Genomic DNA, 27543 nt, shown 5'->3' on the forward strand with positions numbered 1-27543 from the left:
GCTGAGTGAATTTGAACTACCAAGCTTTCGGCTAGTAGATGAGTGCTTAACCGTTTTGCCATATAGGGACTCCTCAGTGGTTCATAGAGGGCAGGAAAAACATTTCTAATACTTTATGGAGGCTCTGGAATAGCCTCCAAGTTCTTGTGAGCCCTTATTGCCCCTTCAAATAAAGTGTGCACCCAGACATGTACCTATAGTGATGGAGTGCCTGTGGAAAGGACAGTACTGGGGAAGTTACTCCTGCCCAAGTTCTTTCTGAAAAGCCCCCAAGAAACAAAGTTTATGGCTGTTTTTAAGACTCCATCACTGGCCTCTCTCCACCATCTAGGCTTCTCTCCTGTTTACCCACACCTGGAATCTGAATGCTTCCTACTTAAGACTCCCCAACCAAAACGAAACCCACTGCCATCAAGTCAATTCCAACTCACAGCAACCCTATAGGACAGGTAGAACTGCTCCATAGGGTTTCCAAGGCTGTAAATCTTTATGGAAGCAGACTGCCACATCTTTCTCCCATTCAAGGCTCCTCAGGTGCTGTGCTATTCCAAGCTCTTCCCTGCCTCGGAGCCTTTGTTCACAGATTTCCTTTGGCCTGAGCCATATCCCTCCTAGATAAGCTCCATTTTCTTCTGGAAGCCTTCTCTGGGACTTGGCTGGGTCTACACTGCCTCTGACCTCATCTCCTCCCCATCTTCCCATCATTGCTCCCTCTGTTCCTGTTATACCGCCCTCCTTGTTTCTTGAACATACTAGGAATGTGCCATCCTGAGCCCTTAGCTTATACTGTTCCTTCTGCTGAAATGCTCTTCCCGTAGGTAATCATCGGCTGGCTCACTTCCTTAATTCCTGCAGGCCTCTGCTCCAATGTCACCTGACATCCCTCCCTTAAACAGCAACACTATCCTTCTCCTGCCTTCCTTCCTGTGCCCCTTATTCTGCTTTATTGCTCTTCCTAACATTTATCCCTTCTGATATGTTTCCTTCTTTGTCTGTATTCTGCACTAGAATGTAGGCTCCATGGGGGTAGGGATTTGTCTGTTTTGTTCAGGCCTCTATTACCAACACCTAGGAAACGCCTACCAGGTAGTGGGCACACAGCAAATATTTTCTGAATGAACAAATGTATGTTTTTAACTACATGATCTTGTGCTTTTGAACAGTTTCTACTTCCATTGTCTGTGCCATACCCAGCCAGGCCTATACTGAGGCACTTGGCAAGACTTAGATGATGATCCCTTATTCAGGCCTTCATCACTTAACTGCATGTTCTCCAACTGTTTCATGAGTGCGTCTCATCCGCTCAACTATATTGTAGGCTACTTGTGTGTGGAGATAAAAAATTTATTATTCTTTCTAACTATTTAACCCTTGTAATGGTACTGGGTTCCGTTAGTAATTATTTATTTATCCATATCCTATTGTGTTTCAAAAAAAGGTTAAAATAGCAGTGGTGGAGTCCCAGTGTGTGGTCATAACTGCTTATTGACTAACTGATCCAGAATGGAAACTCCCCGAGGACAGAGTGCATTTGGCTGTTGAAAGCTGCATTTGGACCTGGTCTGATGGGTCCTTTATGTTAAATTCAGGGTCCTGCTTGTAGAGGTGTGGTGTCCCTAACCCATGTCTGAATGTCCTTGGGTCTCCCTGCTCCATCCTAATCCAGATTCTGATAAACATATCCTGTCATTAAGAGTGGTTGTAGAGGCGGGGACAAGATGGCGGACTAGGTGGACGCTACCACGGATCCCTCTTGCAACAAAGAATCGGAAAAACAAGTGAATTGATCACATACATAACAATCTACGAACCCTGAACAACAAACACAGATTTAGAGACGCAGAACGAACAAATATGGAGAGGCAGCGATTGTTTTCAGAGCCTGGAGCCAGCGTACCAGTCAGCGGATTTTCTGGAAAAACTAGTTTCCCAGTGATGGCTTGGAGACAACAGTCCATATCAAACCACATAAAGAAGCAGACCATGACAGCTTCTCCAACCCCCCAAACAAAAGAATCAAAATCTTTCCCAAATGAAGATACAATCCTGGAATTATCAGATACAGAATATAAAAAACTAATTTACAGAATGCTTCAAGACATCACAAACGAAATAAGGCAAACTGCAGAAAAAGCCAAGGAACACACCGATAAAACTGTTGAAGAACTCAAAAAGATTATTCAAGAACATAGTGGAAAAATTAATAAGTTGCAAGAATCCATAGAGAGACAGCATGTAGAAATCCAAAAGATTAACAATAAAATTGCAGAATTAGACAACGCAATAGGAAGTCAGAGGAGCAGACTCGAGCAATTAGAATGCAGACTGGGACATCTGGAGGACCAGGGAATCAACACCAACATAGCTGAAAAAAAAATCAGATAAAAGAATTAAAAAAAATGAAGAAACCCTAAGAATCATGTGGGACTCTATCAAGAAGGATAACTTGCGGGTGATTGGAGTCCCAGAACAGGGAGGGGGGACAGAAAACACAGAGAAAATAGTTGAAGAACTCCTGACAGAAAACTTCCCTGACATCATGAAAGATGAAAGGATATATATCCAAGATGCTCATCAAACCCCATTTAAGATTGATCCAAAAAGAAAAACACCAAGACATATTATCATCAAACTCACCAAAACCAAAGATAAACAGAAAATTTTAAAAGCAGCCAGGGAGAAAAGAAAGGTTTCCTTCAAGGGAAAATCAATAAGAATAAGTTCAGACTACTCAGCAGAAACCATGCAGGCAAGAAGGGAATGGGACGACGTATACAGAGCACTGAAGGAGAAAAACTGCCAGCCAAGGATCATATATCCAGCAAAACTCTCTCTGAAATATGAAGGTGAAATTAAGATATTTACAGATAAACACAAGTTTAGAGAATTTGCAAAAACCAAACCAAAGCTACAAGAAATACTAAAGGATATTGTTTGGTCAGAAAACCAATAATATCAGATACCAGCACAATACAAGGTCACAAAACAGAACATCCTGATATCAACTCAAATAGGGAAATCACAAAAACAAACAAATTAAGATTAATTAAAAAAAAATAACAATACACAAAACAGGGAATCATGGAAGTCAATAGGTAAAAGATCACAATAATCAAAAAGAGGGACTAAATACAGGAGGCATTGAACTGCCAGATGGAGAGTGATACAAGGCGATATAGAACGATACAAGTTAGGTTTTTACTTAGGAAAATAGGGGTAAATAATAAGGTAACCACAAAAAGGTATAACAACTCCATAACTCAAGAAAAACGTAATGACTCAACTAACATAAAGTCAAACACTATGAAAATGAGGATCTCACAATTTACTAAGAAAAATGTCTCAGCACAAAAAAGTATGTGGAAAAATGAAATTGCCAACAACACACATGAAAAGGCATCAAAATGACAACACTAAAAACTTATTTATCTATAATTACGCTGAATGTAAATGGACTAAATGCACCAATAAAGAGACAGAAAGTCACGGGCTGGATAAAGAAACACGATCCATCTATATGCTGCCTACAAGAGACACACCTTAGACTTAGAGACACAAACAAACTAAAACTCAAAGGATGGAAAAAAATATATCAAGCAAACAATAAGCAAAAAAGAAGAGGAGTAGCAATATTAATTTCTGACAAAATAGACTTTAGACTTAAATCCACCACAAAGGATAAAGAAGGACACTATATAATGATAAAAGGGACAATTGATCAGGAAGACATAACCATATTAAATATTTATGCACCCAATGACAGGGCTGCAAGATACATAAATCAAATTTTAACAGAATTGAAAAGTGAGATAGACACCTCCACAATCATAGTAGGAGACTTCAACACACCACTTTCGGAGAAGGACAGGACATCCAGTAAGAAGCTCAATAGAGACACGGAAGACCTACTTACAACAATCAACCAACTTGACCTCTTTGACTTATACAGAACTCTCCACCTAACTGCTGCAAAGTATACTTTTTTTTCTAGCGCACATGGAACATTCTCTAGAATAGACCACATATTAGGTCATAAAACAAACCTTTGCAGAATCCAAAACATCGAAATATTACAAAGCATCTTCTCAGACCACAAGGCAATAAAACTAGAGATCAATAACAGAAAAACTAGGGAAAAGAAATCAAATACTTGGAAAATGAACAATACCCTCCTGAAAAAAGACTGGGTTATAGAAGACATCAAGGAGGGAATAAGGAAATTCATAGAATGCAACGAGAATGAAAATACTTCCTATCAAAACCTCTGGGACACAGCAAAAGCAGTGCTCAGAGACCAATTGATATCGATAAATGCACACATACAAAAAGAAGAAAGGCCAAAAGCAGAGAACTGTCCCTACAACTTGAACAAATAGAAAGTGAGCAACAAAAGAACCCATCAGGCACCAGAAGAAAACAAATAATAAAAATTAGAGCTGAACTAAATGAATTAGAGAACAGAAAAACAATTGAAAGAATTAACAAAGCCAAAAGCTGGTTCTTCGAAAAAATTAACAAAATTGATAAACCATTGGCTAGACTGACTAAAGAAATACAGGAAAGGAAACAAATAACCTGAATAAGAAACGAGAAGGACCACATCACAACAGAACCAAATGAAATTAAAAGAATCATTTCAGATTACTACGAAAAATTGTACTCTAACAAATTTGAAAACCTAGAAGAAATGGATGAATTCTTGGAAAAACACTACCTACCTAAACTAACACATTCAGAAGTAGAACAACTAAATAGACCCATAACAAAAAAAGAGATTGAAACGGTAATCAAAAAACTTCCAACAAAAAAAAGCCCTGGCCTGGATGGCTTCACTGCAGAGTTCTACCAAACTTTCAGAGAAGAGTTAACACCACTACTACGGAAGGTATTTCAAAGCATAGAAAAGGAAGGAATACTACCCAACTCATTCTATGAACCCACCATCTCCCTGATACCAAAACCAGGTAAAGACATTACAAAAAAAGAACATTACAGACCTATATACCTCATGAACATAGATGCAAAAATCCTCAACAAAATTCTAGCCAATAGAATCCAACAACACACCAAAAAATAATTCACCATGATCAAGTGGGATTTATACCAGGTATGCAAGACTGGTTTAATATCAGAAAAACCATTAATGTAATCCATCACATAAATAAAACAAAAGATAAAAACCACATGATCTTATCAATTGATGCAGAAAAGGCATTTGACAAAGTCCAACACCCATTCATGATAAAAACTCTTACCAAAATAGGAATTGAAGGAAAATTCCTCAACATAATAAAGGGCATCTATGCAAAGCCAACAGCCAATATCACTCTAAATGGAGAGAATCTGAAAGCATTTCCCTTGAGAACGGGAACCAGACAAGGATGCCCTTTATCACCGCTCTTATTCAACATCGTACTTGAAGTCCTAGCCAGGGCAATTAGGCTAGACAAAGAAATAAAGGGTATCCGGATTGGCAAGGAGGAAGTAAAGTTATCACTATTTGTAGATGACATGATCTTATACACAGAAAACCCTAAGGAATCCTCCAGAAAACTACTGAAACTAATAGAAGAGTTTGGCAGAGTCTCAGGTTGTAAGATAAACCTACAAAAATCACTTGGATTCCTCTACATCAACAAAAAGAACCTCGAAGAGGAAATCACGAAATCAATACCATTCACAGTAGCCCCCAAGAAGATAAAATACTTAGGAATAAATCTTACCAAGGATGTAAAAGACCTATACAAAGAAAACTACAAAGCTCTACTACAAGAAATTCAAAAGAACATACTTAAGTGGAAAAACATACCTTGCTCATGGATAGGAAGATTTAACATAGTAAAAATGTCTATTCTACCAAAAGCCATCTATACATATAACGCACTTCCGATCCAAATTCCAATGTCATATTTTAAGGGGCTAGAGAAACAAATCACCAATTTCATATGGAAGGGAAAGAAGCCCCGGATAAGCAAAGCATTACTGAAAAAGAAGAAGAAAGTGGGAGGCCTCACTCTACCTGATTTCAGAACCTATTATACAGCCACAGTAGTCAAAACAGCCTGGTACTGGTACAACAACAGGCACATAGACCAATGGAACAGAATTGAGAACCCAGATATAAATCCATCCATGTATGAGCAGCTGATATTTGACAAAGGACCAGTGTCAGTAAATTGGGGAAAAGATAGTCTTTTTAACAAATGGTGCTGGCATAACTGGATATCCATTTGCAAAAGAATGAAACAGGACCCATACCTCACACCATGCACAAAAACTAACTCCAAGTGGATCAAAGACCTAAACATAAAGATTAAAACGATAAAGATCATGGAAGAAAAAATAGGGACAACTTTAGGAGCCCTAATACAAGGCATAAACAGAATACAAAACATTACCGAAAATGATGAAGAGAAACCAGATAACTGGGAGCTCCTAAAAATCGAACACCTATGCTCATCTAAAGACTTCACCAAAAGAGTAAAAAGACCACCTACAGACTGGGAAAGAATTTTCAGCTATGACATCTCCGACCAGCGCCTGATCTCTAAAATCTACATGATTCTGTCAAAACTCAACCACAAAAAGACAAACAACCCAATCAAGAAGTGGGCAAAGGATATGAACACACATTTCACTAAAGAAGATATTCAGGCAGCTAACAGATACATGAGAAAATGCTCTCGATCATTAGCCATTAGAGAAATGCAAATTAAAACTACAATGAGATTCCATCTCACACCAACAAGGCTGGCATTAATCCAAAAAACACAAAATAATAAATGTTGGAGAGGCTGCGGAGAGATTGGAACTCTTATACACTGCTGGTGGGAATGTAAAATGGTACAACCACTTCGGAAATCTATCTGGTGTTATCTTAAACAGTTAGAAATAGAACTACCATACAACCCAGAAATCTCACTCCTTGGAATATACCCTAGAGATACAAGAGCCTTCACACAAACAGATATATGCACACCCATGTTTATTGCAGCTCTGTTTACAATAGCAAAAAGCTGGAAGCAACCAAGGTGTCCGTCAACGGATGAATGGGTAAATAAATTGTGGTATATTCACACAATAGAATACTATGCATCGATAAAGAACAGTGACGAATCTCTGAAACATTTCATAACATGGAGGAACCTGGAAGGCATTATGCTGAGCGAAATTAGTCAGAGGCAAAAGGACAAATATTGTATAAGACCACTATTATAAGATCTTGAGAAATAGTAAAAACTGAGAAGAACACATACTTTTGTGGTTACGAAGGGGGGAGGGAGGGAGGGAGGGAGAGGGTTTTTTATTGATTAATCAGTAGATAAGAACTGCTTTAGGTGAAGGGAAAGACAACACTCAATACATGGAAGGTCAGCTCAATTGGACTGGACCAAAAGTAAAGAGGTTTCCGGGATAAAATGAATGCTTCAAAGGTCAGCAGAGCAGGGGCGGGGGTCTGGGGAAAATGGTTTGAGGGGACTTCTATGTCAATTGGCAAAATAATTCTATTATGAAATCATTCTGCATCCCACTTTGAAATGTGGCGTCTGGGGTCTTAAAGGCTAACAAGCAGCCATCTAAGATGCATCAATTGGTCTCAACCCACCTGGAGCAAAGGAAAATGAAGAACACCAAGGTCACACGACAACTAGGAGTCCAAGAGACAGAAAGGGCCACATGAACCAGAGACCTACATCATCCTGAGACCAGAAGAACTAGTTGGTGCCTGGCCACAATCGATGACTGCCCTGACAGGGAGCACAACAGAGAACTCCTGAGGGAACAGGAGATCAGTGGGATGCAGACCCCAAATTCTCATAAAAAGACCATACTTAATGGTCTGACTGCGACTAGAGGAATCCCTGCGGCCATGATCCCCAGACCTTCTGTCGGCACAGGACAGGAACCATCCCCGAAGACAACTCATCAGACATGAAAGGGACCGGTCAGCGGGGGGGAGAGAGATGCTGATGAAGAGTGAGCTAATTATATCAGGTGGACACTTGAGAGTGTGTTGGCAGCTCTTGTCTGGAGGGAGGATGGGAGGACAGAGAGAGAGGGAAGCTGGCAAAATTGTCACGAAAGGAGAGACTGAAAGGGTTGACTCAATAGGGGGAGAGCAAGTGGGAGTACGGAGTAAGATGTATGTAAACTTATATGTGACAGACTGATTGGATTTGTAAACGTTCACTTGAAGCTTAATAAAAATTAATTAAAAAAAAAAAGAGTGGTTGTAAAATTAGAAACAGGTATAGCTGTATGTAAACCAAAACAATCTTTATTCTATTTATAACTGTTTATAATCTTTGAGAGAACACTTGGTTATTCCCTTTTTAACGTATTTATTTATCGTCTGCTTTTCTTCAGAGTGATTTGAAGCTCCTGACACTAAAATACTTAAAAACAAAACAAACAAAATCCATTGCCATTGAGTCAATTTCAACTCATAGTGGCCCTATAGTGGAGTGTAGAACTGCCCATAGGGTTTCCAAGGCTGTAATCTTTACTGAAGCAGACTGCCACATCTTTCTCCCACAGAGCAGTTGGTGGGTTCAAACTGCCAGCCTTTTGGTTAGCAGCCAAGCACTGAACCACAGCCACCAGGGCTCCTTACTGAAATCCTTAGACAATAAAGTACGGTAGTAAAATAAAAACAGAACCACATAAGTGGAACTAGGAAAAAGGAGAATCACGTACACCAGCCACGAGGGTCAACCTGGTTGCTGTTATTGCATTTCAGACTGGACTCAGAGCTTTCTGGCAGCAGTGCCCCAGAGAAAACCCCCACAACTACATGGTCCTTATGCTGGGAGAGTAAGAGAGCTGTCGTTTCTGTTGATGGGGAAAGATAGCTTTTCTTAGAATTGGATTCTGGGAGAACCATCTCGTGTGGAACTTTATAAAGGGGAGCACCTCATGATGAAATGGAGAAAGTACTTAACAGCATTTTGACACCAAAGCCATGGTGAATTTGCAATGTCTATTTCTTGTCATTTTGACAAAAATTGATGATGTGACCTTTTTTTTTTTTATTTCTTGTCATTTTGACAAAAATTGATGATGTGACCTTAAGACATAGCTCAGTGAAGGCAGTTCAGAAGTGTAGATGAGTGTGGTCCCTCCCATGGGTTTCTGGTGATCAGCTGTATCCAGGGATAGAGTTTAGGCTATTTGAGGAGCGAGGGGATTTATGTTTCGTACACAATTTTCCATAAATACCACTCTCCCAGCAGGAGTATTGAGGTTGTCCTCCTTCATGAGGACACGGTGCTAGTACTCCCTCAATTCTGTGGTGGTGGCTGGGTCTTTATACTCCAAAAGCCAGAAGAACAGGCGTCGGGCAGGGTGACATGAAAATTGAGGCTCTGAAGTACCGTCTCACCTGGATTAAAGCCTGCTGCGTCTCTGCACAGAGGTAGGCCACCGGGGTGATCTTTTCCTTAATTAGTAGAATCCTTGACTTACCGCGCCATGTCTAATCAGCACCAGTGAGGGCTGAAAGCAGTCGGCATTTTAGTGTGACTCAGCAGAGCATGGAGAACTGGGATTAGATTTAATTACGAGGTGATCCTGATGGGCCTTGAGAAACTGACCTCCACCTGCCTGTTTGAAGTCTTTGATCAGGGGACACCATTCAGGGTCCGGGCACTTTCAACTGATTCATCCAAATTCCGGGCAGCTCTTGGGTGCAGTCACTGACTCAGCGTGGTATCTCCTGGGGGAGGGGGTGAGGGAAGCTGGGCTGGATGGAGGAGGTTGCACTCGTGCAGCCATTCTCTTTAAACATTGGCTCAGTGGTTAAGAGCTTGGCTGCTAACCAAAAGGCTGGCAGTTTGAATACACTAGCTGCTCCTTGGAAACCCTCTGGGGCCATTCTACTCTGACCTGTACGGTCGCCATGAGTTGGAATCGACTTGACGGCAAGGGGCATGGTATGGTATCTCTTTAAACTGTTGCTGTTGTTAGGTGCTTTCAAGTAGATTCCAATTAATGGTGACCCCATGTGTCAGAGTAGAACTGCCCTGTAGGGTTTTCTAGGCTGTGATATTTACAGGAGCAGATCACCAGATCTTTTTCCAGCAAAGCCGCTGGGTGGGTTTGAACTGCCAACCTTTCAGCTAGCATCTGAGCTCCTTGTCTTTTGGGTTGTGTCACATCTAAATTTATGGACCCAGAAAGAACCTGAATGTAATTCTAGGGATCCCACAATGAAGGAAGCTGAGGCATCCTGTGCCCAGTGGGACAAAATCAGAGCTCTGGAAGGAGCTAGGGGTTGGGAACTCAGAAGCCTGTGGACTCACTCTGGCTCTGCCCTCAGAGGCTGTGTGACCCTCTCTGGGCCTCACTCAGTCTTTCTGCAGACTATCAGCTGACCTTGCATTCTGGCCCCCTCCAAGCCAGCCTCCCACAAAGTGAAGAACCACTGGTCTAGAGGTTGTTATTCTATCCCTGGATCTCCATGGAGACTTTACCTATAAATGGTGGCTCACCTACCAGTCCTGGAAGATCCCCAGGGAAGCAGTGTTCCCCAGCCAAATGGTAAGAAGCGCAGTATTAGCCACCAATATCAGCAGGAAGACAATGGACTTCTACACATTTAAGCTTGTCTCTTGTCAAATTATTCTTCAGACTTTTTAAAGTATTAGCAGTTTCTTTAATCTTTCTCTGAAGGTTCTATGCTCCGAGATTTTCCCTCAGAATTTTATTATTTTGGGGGGCCTACAAAACTTTTCCACTTTATTTAAAGATGGGTCCCCAAATAGAACCCAGAAGACTGTTAAGACTTTGGCTGGTACAGAAAGGTCAAGAAGGATAAATTTAAAATTACAAAATGTTAGTTATTTAAGGCTCTGTTCCATGCCTTTTCCTCTTCTTACTCTAAATTCCTCCCCAGGTAATCTCATTCACACCCACAGCTTCAATGATCACCTGTACACAGGTGGCACACACACATAGGCCTCCCCTCTGAACCCCAGACCCGAATATCTACCTCTGACTTAGTGTCTGGAGTTCCTGGGTAGTGTAAATGGTTAAGGAGCTCTGCTGCTAACTGAAAGGTTGGAGGTTTGAGTCTACCCAGTAGGTGATTTGGAAGAAAGGACTGGCTATCTACTTCTGAAAAATCAGCCACTGAAAACCCTACGGAAGCACAGTTCTACTCTGACACACGCAGGGTCAGAGTTGACTTGATGGCAACTGGGTTGGTAGTTAGTATCTGCTCATGGTTGTCTTAAAGACATTTCAAACTAAACACGTCCCAGGCTGCCCTTAAGAACACCTCACTCCTTGCACACCTGTATGTGATCGATCCTGCCATCCATCCAGTTGGATGAGCCTTGAATCTCACCTCTTATATCGAAACCTCACCAAATTTTATTCGTTTTTTTTTTAATTGTGCTTTAGGTGAAGGGTGTAGAGCAAATTAGTTTCTCATTAAACAGTTAACACGCATATTCTTTTGTGACGTTGGTTGCCAACCCCGCAACATGTCAACACTCTCCCCTTGTCGACTTTGAGTTCCCCATTTCCATTCATCCAGTTTTCCTGTCCCTCCTGCCTTTTTGTCCTTGCCCCTAGGTCGGTGTGCCCATTGAGTCTCTTATCCGTGGTTAAACCATGTGTGTTATTGTTTGTTTTATGGGCCTGTCTAATCTTTGGCTGAAAGGTGAACTTCCGGAGTGACTTCAGTACTGAGTTAAAAGGGTGTCTGGGGGCCATACACTCAAGGTTTCTCCAGTTCCTGTCAGACCACAAATTCTATTAGTTTTACCTCCTAGATAATTCTTGAATTCATCCACTTCTCTCCATCTCTGTGTCTACTTCCACTTCCCTAGGTAAGTTACCGTAATCTCATCATGGGCTATTGCAAATGTGACCAGTATGTTCTCTGGCTGCCTCCACTCCATTTTTCCATATTAAAATCAGAGGGATCTTTTAGAAACGCAAATGTGATCATGTTATTTCCCTGCTTAAAGCTTTAATGACTTTTTATTATTCTCTAGATAAAAAGAAAACTCCTTAAAGTGGTGTACAAGGCCCTGCATGCATTGGCTACTACTAATTTCTCACCAAGCTCCCTTTTGCTCTCTGTGTTTCAGCCCCTCTGGCCTCCTTTCAGGCCCTCAAATTTGCTACATCCCTTCCCACCACAGGACCTTTGTACATTCTGTTCCTCCTCTGGAATGCTTCTTTCCCACACTTTGTGTGGCCAACTCCTTCTAATGCTCAGGCCTCAACTGTAAAGGCACTTTCTCAGAGAAGTGTCTTTCCTCCAGCCCTTATCAGAAACTATTACGGAACCATGTGCATCTCCTTTGCAGCATTTGTCAAAGTTAAGCTTTTACATTAATCTGTGTGATTATTTGGCCAATATCTGTTTCTCCCATTAGAGTATAGGCTGAATGAGTATAGGGCAGGTACCTTTCTGCTTTTGCTCAGTCTTATATACTTAAGACCCAGCATGATGCCTGGCACTCAAAAGGTACTAAATAAATCATTGCTGAGTGAACAACTGACTTAAAATTTCTTTCTCGAGTCTGACAAATGATCCTGCAGCTCAACATTATTTCTTAAATAGAACACTAGAAGAGGCATTTCATGGGAGAGACTGTACAACAGACATCTCATGAATTTCCTTGTTTTTCTAAATTCTTTTTGAATATGTTCATTTAGTCAAATATTTCGTGAGCCTACAATAGTGTAAGGCACATAATAAGAACTTATCTATGTTGAGTTCTTACTATGTGTCAGACACAATTTTAAGCACTGCATAGGATTTATTAGGGATTGGCAAGCTACGTGGGCTAAGTTCACCCATAGTCTTTTTGTAAATAAAGTTTTATTGAAATACAGCCACACTCATTCATGTATGCATTGTCTATGACTGCTTTGTGCTACAATGGCAGAGCTGAGTTGCCACAGAGACAGCATGGCTCACAAAGCCTAAGATATTTACTCTTTGGCCCTTTACAGAAAAAGTTTGCCAACGTTTGGTATGTATTATTGAAATGAATCCTCACAAAAACCTGGTGAGGTAGGTGCCATTATCATCTCCATTTTTAAGAGGCGAGGAAACGGAAGTACAGAGAGGTGAAGGAACTTGGCCAAGGACACACTGTAAGAGAACAGCATACTTGGGAATCCTAACCTGGCCACAGTCTGACTCCAGAGCCTGTGTCCTTAACCACCACTCCATTCTACCTCTAGTCCTCATTTCCTCACTTATTAGATTCTCTCCTGACATTTTAAGGAAGAAATATGAAATTTTATCCACCACTTTTATAACCACCAATAGGAGTAATGAACCTTGAACAGACAAACAGACTAGTGGACATATCTTCAAGGTAGATACTAAGTGCCTTATGGGGCATTGATCCTGCCATCATAGGATTCAGTGATCAATTGTGAAAACATGCCACTTTCTCAGAGAGGATCTCTATGACCCCTCAATTTAAATTAGGTCTTCCCGTTGGTTCGTTTTCATAGCAGTTATTGCAATTTGTAATTACATATTGTTTGTGTATTAATTTTTTAGAAGATTCTCTCCCCTGATCAGATTGTATGCTTTTGTGAGGTCAGAATTATATCTGTTTTGTTCACCATGAGTCTGAGCCGACCTGACAGCAACTAAAAACAACAGCATGTACCCTGTATACATAATTCAGTAAGTGGTCAGTTGTTGAATTAATGAATAAAGTGTCTCCCATGTATTTGATACTGTTCTAGGTCCAGTGGTAAATAGTAAATAGTTATGTATGAGAACTTACTAATGCGAGGCAATTTGCTGAGCACTTTCACACTTTTTATTTTTAAATAGACTTTCTTATTGGGTATAACCTACACAAATCGTAAGTGTATAGCTTGATGAACTATCTCATAAAGTAGACACTCCCACATAACCACCACACGAATCAGGAGATAGAAGATTATTTCTTTCTGGGATTGGTGCCCAGAAACCCTTCTCTTGCCCATTCTATACCCACTCCTTCCTCCCTAGTTATAACCACTATCTTGATTTCTAATGGCATAAATCAGTTTTGTCTCTTTTTGAACTTCATGTAAATGGAATAATTCATCATGGCTTCTTTTGTATCTGACTTATTTTGTTCAACAACATGCTTCTGAAGTTCTTTTATTTTCATTTTTGTATAATAATACTGCATAAATTCAGCAAAGTTTATTGACCTGTTATCAGTTGACAGGCCTTTGGATTTTTTTTGGGGGGGGGATGCTACAAACAATGCTGCTATGAACATTTTTGAACATTTCTTTTGGTGCTATACCCGGGGTGGAATTACTTGGTTATAGGGTTTGCATATGTTCAGCTCTAGTTGTTGTTGTTGTTAAGTGTTGCCAAGTTAGTTCTGACTTGTAGTGACTCCACGTGCAGCAGAACAAAACACTGCCTGGTCCTGCACCATCCCTACAATCGTTTCTATGTTTGAGCCCATTGTTGCAGCCACTGTGTTGATCCATCTAATTCTCCCTTCTTTTGCAGATCTTTGACCTTACAAAGCATGATATCCTGCTCCAGGGACTGGCCCCTCTTGGTTACATATCCCAAGTATGTGAGATGAAATCTCATGATCCTTGCTTCTAAGGAGCATTCTGGCTGTATTTCTTCTAAGACAGACTTTTTTGTTCTTCTGGCAGTCCATGGTATACTTAATGTTCTTCAACAACACCATAGTTCAAAGGCATCAAATCTTTAGTCTTCCTTATTCACTGTCCAGGTTTTTGCACACATATGAGCTGATTAAAAATATCAGGGCTTGGGTCCGGTGCACCTTAGTTAGCTCTAGTAGTTTCTACCACATGGTTCTCCAAAATGATTATTATATCAATTTATGCCCCTCCCAGTGAGACTTCCATTTGCTCTATATCTTTGCACATACTTGATATTTTCAGTCTTTTTAATTTCAGACATTTGGTAGGTATGAGTAGTTCTCAATGTGGTTTTAACTTGCATTTACCTGATATCTAGTGAGACCGAGTACCTTTTCGTGTATTTATTGACTTTTTCATATTCTGTTTTCTGAAGTGCCAGTTCATGTTTCACTTCTTTTTTTTTTTTTTTTAGAAATTAGGTTGTCCTTTATTCATTCTTTTATAGGAATTCTTTGTATATTCTGGATACTAGCTCTTTTTTTCTTCTTCACAATAGCCCTGTGAGCTATTATGATGACATTTCACACAGGCAGATAGATACTAAAATCTAGAGAGGTTAAGAAACTTGCTCAAGGACATATGGGGTATTAGAGTATAAGAATGATTTCACTCTCCGGTGGCTTATAATCTATTGTTTGGGGAAATAACACTCAGAGAGTAATTAGCAAGTAATACTAGCCAGCAAGTATTAAACTACTTATCTGGGTGGTGCAGACTATGAATAATATAATAGCTGAAGGATCAGTGTGAGCTTTCTGGAGGAGGAGAGATTTGGTCTAGGCTTTCAGGACAGGTATAATTGACGAAGTAAGAGAGGAAGCAGAAAACCATTTTAGGAAGGGTGAACCACAAGAGCAGAGGCATGGACGTGGAAGTCATAACACTACGCCTAACAACTTGCCTTTGAATAGCTCTACAGTTTCCAGAGCTCTTTCACATTGTCATATGCAGGACTGAACTGGATGCTTCATGAGAGCAGGGACCAGGGCTGTTCCATTCACCAGGGCATGGCCAGGCCTCATCTTAGTGCCTGACACAAGAGGGTCCACTAGTGTACATTAAGAGATTGGCTTAATACATATTTTTAAAAGAACAAATGAATTTGATCCCAAAAATGTCCCTGAGAATTTAGGGTAGGGTTTTAATGAGCAGGGTGAGCGTTAAAAAACAATTAGTTGACCAACTGATTCCCTCAGCAAGATACCTATAGAAACTGGTGGTAAATTGTAAACTAGAGGGATATATTATAGAGAGTTTGAAAAGTTTGGCCTTGATATGGTAGGGATCTTGAACAAAGGGAGATGAGGAGATGAAAACTGTTTTGAAAATTTTATGAATGAGTGAATGAGGAATAGCCAGGAAGCAGGGGACCAGCTCAGAGGCTGCTGTAATGATGTAGGTATTTGTTTATTTCTTCAACTAACATTTATTGAAATCATAGTACACATTTGGGCTCTTTTATAGTGAAGGATAGCAAGATGTGTAAGTTGTAAACTTTGCCATCAAAGAGCTTATATATAGTCTCAGAAAAGAACTAAGACAAGTACATTTATTTTTAGCATATTGTTATAACTCAAAGGAGAAAGTTTTAAAAAGGCAAGAATAAAGACTGGAGTTGAGGGGATGACAAGATCCATTCTGGTTGGGGGCATTAGGAAGGATTTTTTTTGGGGGGGTTTTATGGAGTCCCTGGGTGGTGCAAATAGTTAATATGCTCAGCTGTTAACCAAAAAGCTGGAGGTTCAAGTCCACCCAGAGGCACCTCAGAAGAAAAGCCTGGCTATCTACTTCCAAAAAATCAGCTATTGAAAACCTTGTGGAGCACAATTCTACTCTGACACACTTGAGGTCACCACGAGTTGGAACTGACTCAGTGGCAACTGGTTTAAAATAATCCTACTCCTCTCACTTATTGATGGTCTTGTTATATGACATTTCACATTTACAACAATAGTAAAAATCTTCTACCCAACTATTTTGAATGTTAACAACATATGTCTGGCGGTAACAAAAGCGGAGGTGAGAGATGAGAGTAACACTGGCTGTGATGGTTAAAGTTATGTGTCAACTTGGCTGAGCCAAGGTTCTCAGTGGTTTGGCAGTTATAGAATGATACAGTTTGACAGTTATGTAATGATGTAGTTATCCTCATTTTTGTGATCTGATGTGGTCATCCTCCATTTTCACATAATGCCAATTTTCACATAATGACATGGTCTTTGGCAACTAACTTCGTTGGTAAGTATGGAGTGGCCGTAGTCTACAGCAGCGCTTCTGCCTTCATGCTCTTCTGCCTTATTACCTGGAATCATCCAGGTTTTACACTACCCTGTCTTATTACCTTGAATTATCCAGGTTTTACTTGGCTTTTTGTCTTTCTCCTCCCATTAGAATATACGCTCCAAGAAAAGAAGAAAGCTTGTCTATTTTGATTACTGCTGTGTCTCTGATGCCTCACCCAGTATCTGGTACTTACATGGATTTTCAATAAAATTTATAGAACGAATGAATAAAGTGGCATTGGAGTTGAATCCTATAGGAGGTGAAGGATTTAGACATTCAATGAAAAGGGAGGGTGAGATATTTTCCCAGGTAGAGCAACATATTTCCATTCTAGAAATGGAAAACAAAAGATGGATTTGGAGAACGGGTTTAAGAAAGACTATTGAAATACTGTGGAGGATTAGATATGGAGAATAAAAGAGAGACGAGGCAAATGATGATTCCAAAGTTTGTGCCTTTGAAGCCTGATAGAATGGATACTGGGAGGATGACAGAGAAGGAAAGCTTGGAATATAAGCCAGTTTATTGGGGAGTGGCTGACGGTCTCAGGGGAGATGTCTTGTGAGCATTTGCAGAGACTGGACTGAAGTGCACAGCCATGTCTGAACAAGGTGAACTGAGACTCATTTGTGTGTAGATGAGAAGGGATAGTAGTAACTGGGACCAAGGATGGATTCTAAGAGGGGGAAAGTCCAGAAAAAGAAGAGCCCTGGGAAAGAACCTGCAACTTTGGGAACTGGGCCAGAAGGATCCACAAGAGGGCTGGGAAGGTCCAGGATAATGCAGTGACTTGGAAGTCCAGCAGAGGGAGCACTGCAGGAGGGGCAGTTTTCTGTGTCAGCGGCACAGAGGCCTGAGCACATGGAGTTTGAAGGTCTTTAGGCTTGCCAGATGGAGGGCAATGTCACCTTCAAAGGAAGCATTTCTGTAGGATGGTGGCAAAAAAACATTGCCCAGTGTTGGGGATGGAATTGCGAGCAGAAAGAGGGGGAGAAAAATTGGACGGTTGCTAAAAAAAAAAAAAAAAGATGGGAAGAGAAAGTTAAAAAACTGTTGTCTTTTTTTTTTTTCTGATTCATTTCAATTAAGAAAATGAAATGCTTAATACAGAAAGTTTCAAAAATATGGAAATCTAAAAAGAAGGAAAAAAGTCACTTGAGATATCTTCAAGAGATAAACATAGCTGATATTTGGTTTACTTCTCATAATCTTTTCTTCATATGTATATATATATCTCCACATATATATTTAAATAATTTATTTTATTTTTGTTGTTGTTGAAAATATACACAACGAAATATACACCTATTCAACAGTTTCTACATGTACAATTCAGTGACATCGATTATATTCTTCAAGTTGTGCAAACATTGTTGCCCTGCTTTTCTGAGTTATTCTTCCCGCATTGACATAAAATCACTGCCCTCTAAGGTTCTTATCTAATCTTTCAAGTTACTATGGTCAAGTTGATCCCATATAAACCCAAAGTCATTGCCATTGAGTCAATTCCGACTTATAGCAACACTATAGGACAGAGTAAAATTGCCCCATAGGGTTTCCAAGGAGCAGCAGGTGAATTCGAACTGCCGGCCTTTGGTTAGCAGCCGAGCTCTTAACCGCTTTGCCATCAGGGCACGCAGATAGATCTCAAAAGAGCATACTCAAGGCAGATGTTCTTTACTAGTTAAGCTAAACTATGGTTTTAAGAAGACTTCAGGGGATATTTTTGGTTTAATGTTTAATCTACTTATATATATTTTGAATATAGTTGATATCATGCTGTCAGCACAATATAGAACCATGCTTTTCCACAGAAGTTTTCCATATGATTGCCGATGCTTCCTAAATGCACATTTTAGAGACTATGTAATAGCCACCAAGGAACATTTGATAATTTTCATAACACATTCCCTGTAATGGATTGAATGTGTCCCCCAAAAATATGTGTCAACTTGGCTAGGCCATGTGTACTTATCCTCCCTTTTGTGATCTTCCTGTGTGTTATAAATCATAATCTCTGTCCGTGGTTAAAGAGGATCAGGGTGGGATGTAACACCCTTGCTCAGACCACATCCCTGATCCAGAGATAAAAGGAAAAGGAAGCAAGCAGAGAGTGGGGGACCTCATACCACCAAGAAAGCCGTGCCGGGAGCAGAGTGAGTCTTTTGGACCTGATGTCCCTTTGTGAAGAAACTCCTAGTCCAGGGGAATATTGATGACAAGGTGGACAGAGAGAAAGGCTTCCCCTGGTGCTGACCCTTGAATTTGGACTTTTAGCCTGCTTTACTGTGAAGAAATAAATTTCTCTTTGTTAAAACCATCCACTTGTGGTATTTCTGTTATAGCAGCACTAGGTGACCAAGACACTCCCCTATTATTAGAAATTTGCCTTTGTCTACTTTTTACTATCATAAATAATGGTGTTGTGAACATCTTTGTGAAGAAAGTTTTTTCTTTTTTTTCTATTTCCAATTATTTCCTGAGATTAGAGCTTACTATTACTTATTAAGAGTAGCATTTGTTGTTTTTTGTCATTGCAAGAGTATCACATTTTCATTAGAGAAAATTTGAAGAAAATCTCAAAATAGGAAGTAGACATCACTTACAGAGGGCAGTGGTGGTTCCGTGGTAGAAGCCTGACTTTCCACGTGACAGACCTGGATTCCATTCCCGGCCAAAGCGCTTCCTGCACGCCCACCGCCGGTACTTCAGTGGAGGCTTCTGTGTTGCTGTGATGTTGAACAGGCTCAGTGGAGCTTCTAGACTACCACAGACTAAGAAGAAAGGCCTGGCAACGTACTTCTGAAATCAGCCTGTGAAAGCTGTGGATCACAGCGGTTCAAGCCACAACTGGTCATGCACGTGGCACAGGACTGGGCAGCGTTTTGTTCCGTTGTGTGTGGGGCCCCATGAGTCAGGATTGACTCAACAGCAGTAACAATGACAACAGTAGTTGTCCTACCTAGAGGGAACTACTATTATCTTTTGGTCTCATACTCTCTGCCTTCTTCTATTAATCATTAAACCATATATTACCTACCATTTTATAATAATTTAAAACTCAGTATCTAATAAACCCTTCATTATTCAATTAAATAATATTCTACCTCATAATTTCTAATGGTTTTTGGCACTCCATGGTATTTAGTAACCATAATTTAGTTAACCATTCCTGTAACTATGGACATTTAGGGTTTTTTTTTTTTTTTGCTATTTTTAATATGCTGTGACTAATATCTTTGTAGATGAATATTTGAACACATTCCTGATTATTTCCTTATACAGGTAGTCCCCGACTTATGATGGGGTTCCGTTCTGATGACTCCAATGTAAGCCGGTTCTGGTGTAAGCTGACTGACTCTTTTTGTTTTCATTATTCTTGCCTTTTATTATCAGTATCTTTATAACTCCCATCTTTATTTGTCTTTGGGGGTTGTCATGAGAATGATAACATCAGCAAATTATGCACTGCCACATCCTATGTAGTACACATTACTAACGATGACGTAAAAAAAAATCGTAAGTGGCATTTGTCGTAACTCGGTTAGCGGTAAGCTGGGGACTTTGATGTATATTATGGAATATCCTTCTAGGAAGGTTATATTCATTTATACTCCTATCAGCTGTATTTGAGAGTCCCTGTATCCCCACACTGTCAATCTCGCTATGTGCTTATTAAAAACAAACTTTTACTAATTTTATTATTAAAAACACTATTTTTAATTTGCATTTCCTTGAATTCCAGTGAGAATTTTACATGTTTATTGGCCACTGGAAAGATTCTTTTGTGAATTTATTGTTCATGTTCTTTGTCATTTTTACGGCCTTTGATAACCCAAAAAAACCGAACCCACCTCCGACTCATAGCAACCCTGTAGGAGAGAGTAGAACTGCCCCATAGAGTTTCCAAGCAATGCCTGGTGAGTTCGAACTGCCGACCTCTTGGTTAGCAGCCATAGTAGCACTTAACCACTACACCACCAGGGTTTCCTGGCCTTTGATACGTATTGCCGAATCACTTGCCAAAAGGACTAGTTTATGCTCTAGTATATTTGTTTGTTTTGTGACTTTTCTCACATCTCTTGTTCATTTAAGAAGATTTTTTTTTAGATAGGGATATTCGTTCATGAGGAACCCTGGCAGCACAATGGTTAAGTACTCAGCTGCTAACTGAAAAGGCCGAGGTTTGACTCCACCAGCAGTTCTATGGGAGAAAATCCTGGTGATTTGCTCTGGTAAAGATTACATCCTGGCAGACCCTATGGGGCAGTTCTACTCCTACCGATAGAGTTGCTATAGGATCTCTATGAGGAGAAATTGACTTCACAACAACAACATTCATTCCTGTTTGAAGATAGAATGGAGAGAGCAGCCAATGTTGGAGAGAGAGGGAATATATGAGGGCTCTAGGTTCTGGAAAAGGCGACAATTGAAGTGGAAGGAGATTGAGCCTTGAAGGCTGAATGCAAGGCGAGATGGGATATTGTGCTGTTTTTGTCCTTAGGAAGCACTTTTGCTTTTCTGGATAGTTACTAAGCTCAGAGAGCATCATCCTTTAATGACAGTCTTTAAAAAAAACAGAAATCACAAAGATTTTTTTTGTTTCTGGTCAATGTCCCCAAGGCTGGATGGAGAATGAAAGAAATAATAATAATAATAATAATAATAATAATAATAATAATAATAATAATAAATAGCAACAGAAGAAATTGATCACCAGGTTATTTTATTATCAGTTTTAACACAATGCCCTCAGAAAACCACATGGGTAAACATCGAGAGGCCTTATTGGGTGGAATCAAGCATACTTTAGATTTATATTCTCTCTCACTCTCATAATTATTCTGACTGCTTACTTGATCCAGAAGCTATGAAAAGTTTGTGTAATTAGTGGGATTTAATAAAAGTTTGTTGAATGGATAAATGAATGAATGAATCCATGGAATAGATTTATTTGCACCTGGAAATGAGCAAAAGAGTCATGAATTTACTTACTAGAAAATCATAATTATTTTAAATTATGCTGATATCCAAAGTTATTTTGAGGGATAAAAGTTTAGGATAAACTTGGAATCCTTGTAGGAAATGTAATGAAGCAGATTAATCTGTATTTATGAACTAATAATATTTTTATTATAAGGCAATATTATAGAGTGTCATAACTTCCTACTGCCACATTTTTAAAAGCCAATGAATCAAGGGAAGAAATCGGTGTCTGCTGAAGATACGGAAGGGATTTTTCCATTTTCAATGAGAAGTACATTGAGATTGTCTCCTGAGAAAGCCCATTTTGGCACTTGGAAATAGAATCATATAGTAGGATTTCTACCGATTGTATTTGTTTGATCTAACATTTCTTTGGTGGAAGTTCCCACTGCTGAATACTTTATTATGTTCCCTTGTAGAAGTTCAAGAAGAGAATTTAAAGGATTATTAATCTGTATCTGAATGTTGTGTGTGACTGTTGAGGGTGGCTGAGAGGAAAGATGTATGGGGCACATTGAATTGTATGAATTTCCTTTTTCTGGAATTATGATAATGATTCATTGCTTTGCGGTGCTTGCTTCCCTTTGTGGTACTGGTTCCTCTCTTTGAGGGTGACCCTGCTTGTCTTCCAGGGCCTAGAGAGCTGATGTCTGTTGTGGATCAGCAGGAGCCTCATCAGGTGAAAGTTCCCTGGTATACCGTCGTAATGCTTGGCTGTGGTAAAAAATGGTAAGACAGTTGGAGACCTCACTGGTGAGGGATGCCCTTGACTGGTCGGTGCTGAGCTCTGGGCCTGATGCCTGGGCTGGCTGAGCTTGGTTTTGGCACTCCTCGTGGGTTATGTCTATTTGCTGTGGAATTTTCTCCTGCAGATACGTATATGATGGGCTGGGATGGACTAAATCCTTCTCCACAGTATAGGGCTGTTGGTCCCTCTGCATCCTTTCTTCAAGGCCTGGCAGGGGGGCTGAAGAATAACCCCCTTTCTTGGTTGAATGTTGTTGGTCATCACCTTCTGCCAGCTCCTGGGGATTTTCATCCTCCTCCTTCGATGTTGCAGGCTCCTCAATGTGTGTCTCAGAGGAAGCTGAATTGTCCTCATTCAGACTTTTTAATGGCGTTTCCTGGGTCTTTGATTCTCCACCTTTCTCTCCTTTGGTGCCTGGGCCCTGCACCTTCAGTTTTTTCCTGCTGTCTCCCTTTGCAGGCTGTTGCATTACAGAAGGTTGGTCATCGTAGTCTGCATCAAGGGCTCCTGGGATCTCAGCCTTCACGGACTTTCCATTATCACCTCCTGCTGTGGATTGCTGTGCCTCTGGGAGTCCATTAACCTCCACATCTGGGTCCGGCCCTTTGGTTCCTGAGCCCCAACTCTTGTGTTCTCCTCTGAGAAACTGTTCCTGTTCATCTGTGAGCTGCTCAGCCTCTCACCTGACTGCCAGCACCACTGCTTCCTGAGCTCTGTATTTCTCACCTGACCCTGCCTGCTTCTGGGCATCTGGGTCATTATTGCAGCCTCCTTGCACAGACTCTCCCGGTGGGTCTACCTGACTCTGGGAATCCCTTTGTGCAGGCAGGTCACCTGTCTCCAAGCTGCTGTCACCTTCCTCTGGAGCAAGACTGTTGGGAGTTTTAAAGAACCCTTCATCATTCTGTGTGGTTGGTGGCACAGGGTCTTCCCCCTGGTAACTGTCATCCTCCTTGGTTGACTTATCTTGAGTCTTGGTGATTCTCCTCTTTTTTCCTACAGACTGGCTCTCAAGTGGTGCTGACTCCTGTGTTCTTTCCCTTGCTCCTGCTGTCCCTTCTGCCACAGGGGCATTTTTGCTGCCCACAAGTGCTTCTCTGCCTTTCTCAATGTATCTTACATCTCCTAGGGCTGCTGCTCCTTCAATTTCAGTATGACTCTGATCTGTTCCTTCTGAGCCTAGGTCTTGTGTCTCAGTCCCTTTTGCAGTATCTCTTTCTTTTGATGGTCCCTGGAGTTCCTGATACATCCCCTCCTGTGTTTGGACTTCCAGGGCTGGTGTCTGAGTTTTTCTCTTACTTCCTTTCTGCCATGTTGTTCCATGGGTCTCAGGGCCTCTCCCCAGTTTCCTTTCAGTTGTAACATAGTGTGTTTCTGAAATATTTTTGCCATCGCCTTGGACTGGCATGTCCTTTGTTTCTTGTTCTTGTGCTCGTAGTTCTTGGGTCTCAGATATTCTACCATCATCACCAGGCTCAGCTGTAATCTTTGTCTCTGGTGGTGTCCTATCAGCATCACCTTTTCCTGGTTCTTGGACCTCAGGTACTCTACTATCGATCACAGATTCAGTTAATTTCTCTGACTCATATGATTCCCTGCTGGCATCTTTTCCTGGTTCTTGAGTCTCAGATATTCTACCTTCATCCTCAGGATCAGTTAATTTCTGAGTCGGAGATTGTTTACCTTCAGCAGCTTTTTCTGGCAGATCAGCCTGCTCTGAACTGGACTCATTTTCTGCTTGCAGAGATGGTTCTTGTGTTTTAGAGTGTTCTTTAATACCCTTTTCTGTTGCAACTTTATGGTCTTCAGATGGCCTCTGTGCTGTTTCTTTTGCTGGAGAACTCTGGGTTCCCAGTTCCCTTCCTGTTCTCCCAACTGGTCTCTTGCTTTGGTGTGACTTTGTTCCCCGGCTGGTTTTTCTGCCTCCCTGGGAATCTCCTTATCCTGCCCCTCCACCTCTGTGGGACTGCTGGTCTGTTTTGATGTTACCATTTCCTTGTTTGTCTCAAGCTGGGCCCCATTGTCCCCTGCTGTTTGTACATGCTGGGCTACTTCTTGAATCTGTTCATCTCCTTCCAGGTGTTGGTTCTTAGAGTCATTGTGCTCTGATGCTTCTCCTGGCAGATTATGAGTCTTGGAGTCTTCCTGTGGGTCCACCCTATTGTGTTCAACCGGTTCCCTTTCTTCAGGGTTGAGCTGAGATGATGGTGCCATTCCTGAAGGAAGCACCACTTTATCTTGAGTAGGTGGAGTTTCCTCTGTCAGCTGACCACTTCTGCTGGTTGCCTGAGGATCCACATCACCTGGGTTTTCCTTCTCTGGTTTAGGTGCCTGTCTTGGTTCCGAATTTAATGACTGAATGTCAAGATAACAGTGGTTCAACAAGTTACAGGTTGCAAGGACAAATTGATCAAAACGGATGGTGCCATCACTGCCAATATCCAGAAGGTTCACGTTTTTCTCCACAGCATGCATGACATGTGGCTGCATGAAAACACAGTGAGAAATCAGATTATTCATGTGTGATAAAGTCTCCTGGGTGTCTGCATATCTCCCAAGAATCCTTTCCTGACCTCATTCCTCAGTGATTGGTAAAATTTCCCGTAATGGTAAGAGTTTGTTGGTTCTGAATGCTGTTTTTCCTAAGATAGTGTATTGAGTTGAATAATTTCCCCCCAAACTTTCATTTTCACCTGGAACCTCAGAATATGACCTTACTTGGAAATGGGGTCCTTGCAGATATAATAATTTGAGGTCAAACTGGATTGGGGGGGTCCTAAATCTAATGACTGTTGTCCTTATAAGAAGGCTATGAAAAACACAAACACACACGGAGGGAAGATGGTCATGTGAAGACAAACAGAAATTGGAGTGGTGCAGCTACAAGCCAAGGAATGTCAAGGACTGCCATCAACCACCAGAAGCTAGGAAGGGGCAAGGAAGAATTCTTCCTGAGAGCCTTCAGAGGGAACATAGCCCTATTAATGCCTTAATTTTACACTTTTAGCCTCCAGAACTGTGAGAGAATATATTTCTGTTGTTTTCAGCCACCCAGTTTGTGGTAATTTGTTACAGCAGCCCTAGGAGACTAATACAGAGAGCTTTGGCTATGAAGGAGAATTTATACTACTTGTAAGTTGCATTTAGATGCATAATGGCTCATGACTGCTCTAAAAACTGTACTTGGCTGGAGTCCCAGCGAGGAAAACCTCATTTTCTCTCTTAGTACTAAGCAATTGTACAGAATGAGAAACTGAGACTGAAGAAAGTTGTTCAGAAATCAGTGAGTGCTAAGAGATATTAGCCAAGTGTAAAATAGTCAGAGCTCACTTCTGCCCATCTTACTTGAATTCTGGAGAAAGGGCACGTGAGGAAGTGTTTCTGTAGCTCCATGAGCACCTCACCTGAAGGATGTCCCCAAACTCGCCCTGGAGGAGTTGTTTCAGCTCTCTGTGGGTCAGTGTCACCCCGTCACCATCCTCCCTGGCGTACTTGTGGAACGTCTCAATTACGCAGAGGACACTTCTCAGGAGCCGAGGCATCTTTAGAAACTCAGGAGAGACTGTGAGAAAGAACAAACAAAACCCATTTTCCTGATTCTTCTTCTTTCTGTCCCTTCCCCAGCTTCACTCCCATTACCTGCTCTATATAGTATCTTAAAATATTGTATCAGAACTCCAGCTTTAATCTTGTGTCAGACATCATAGAGAGATTAGATCTAGCACAGATAGGTATTAGAAGAGACACTTCACCTCACCTTGTGAAAAACAGCAAATCATGTGTTCAGAAAAAGATTTATTACAAAGGAGAGTGACAAAAGAACTCAAGAATAAGAACTGAAATGCACACATGAAGCCAACAGATGGGGCCAATCCTTCCTGGCTCATCTGAGAGTGTCCACCTGCTTTCCTCCCACTTGGCTCAGTCCATCTTCATATGCTTAAAAAAAAAAAGTAGGAAAGTATAATTTTAAAAGTTAGTAAAGCTTCTTTTCCTGAATACAACCAAATGCTTCAAAGGCCAGAGTAGCAGGGGTGGGGACCTGGGGACCATGGTTTCAGGGGACATCTAGGTCAATTGGCATAACAAAATGTGTTAAGAAAACACCTTGCATCCCACTTTGGTGAGTGGAGTCTGGGATCTTAAATGCTGGCAATCAGCCATCTAAGATGCATCAGTTGATCTTAACCCACCTGGGGCAAAGGAGAAATAAGAACACCAAAGACACAAGACAATTAATGAGCCGAAGAGACAGAAAAAAAAAAAAAATTTTTTTTTTTCTCTTCATAAATCAGAGACTGCATCAACCTGAGACCAGAAGAACTAGATGGTGCCCGGCTACAACTGATGACTGCCCTGACAGGGAATACAACAGAGAATCCCTGATGGAGTAGGAGAACAGTGGGATGCAGGCCTCAAATTCTCGTAAAAAGGCCAGACTTAATGGTCTGACTGAGACTGGAAGGAAGGACCAGGGAGGTCATGATCTCTGGGCTTTCTGTTAGCCCAGGACTGGAACCATTCCCAAAGACAACTCTTCAGACAGGGATTGGACTGGACTATAAGACAGGAAATGATACTGGTGAGGAATGAGCTTCTTGGCTCAAGTAGACACATGAGACTATGTGGGCAACTCCTGTCTGGAGGCGAGATGAGAAGGCAGAGGGGGACAGGAGCTGGCTGAATGGACATGGGGAATACAGGGTGGAGAGGAGGAGTGTGCCAATTCATTAGGGGGAAAGCAACTAGGAGTACATAGCAAGGTGTATATAAATTTTTGTGTGAAAGACTGATTTGATTTGTAAACTTTCACTTAAAACACAATAAACAAATAAATAAAATTCTATAACTAATAGTAC

The 27543-nt window shown here is 40.9% G+C and overlaps 1 protein-coding gene across 1 annotated transcript; it reads right to left on the reverse strand.

The window, feature by feature from the left end:
- Positions 1-22446: 22446 nt before the first annotated feature.
- On the reverse strand, positions 22447-26272 carry TCHHL1 (trichohyalin like 1). The gene is given in 4 exon segments (XM_003409450.3): positions 22447-24202; positions 24284-24538; positions 24541-25168; positions 26089-26272. Coding segments are annotated over 4 exon segments (2730 nt in total). The 5' UTR covers positions 26227-26272; the 3' UTR covers positions 22447-22493.
- Positions 26273-27543: the final 1271 nt, after the last annotated feature.

Source organism: Loxodonta africana, chromosome 3 (genome assembly GCF_030014295.1).
Source record: "Loxodonta africana isolate mLoxAfr1 chromosome 3, mLoxAfr1.hap2, whole genome shotgun sequence".
NCBI classification, from domain to species: domain Eukaryota; kingdom Metazoa; phylum Chordata; class Mammalia; order Proboscidea; family Elephantidae; genus Loxodonta; species Loxodonta africana.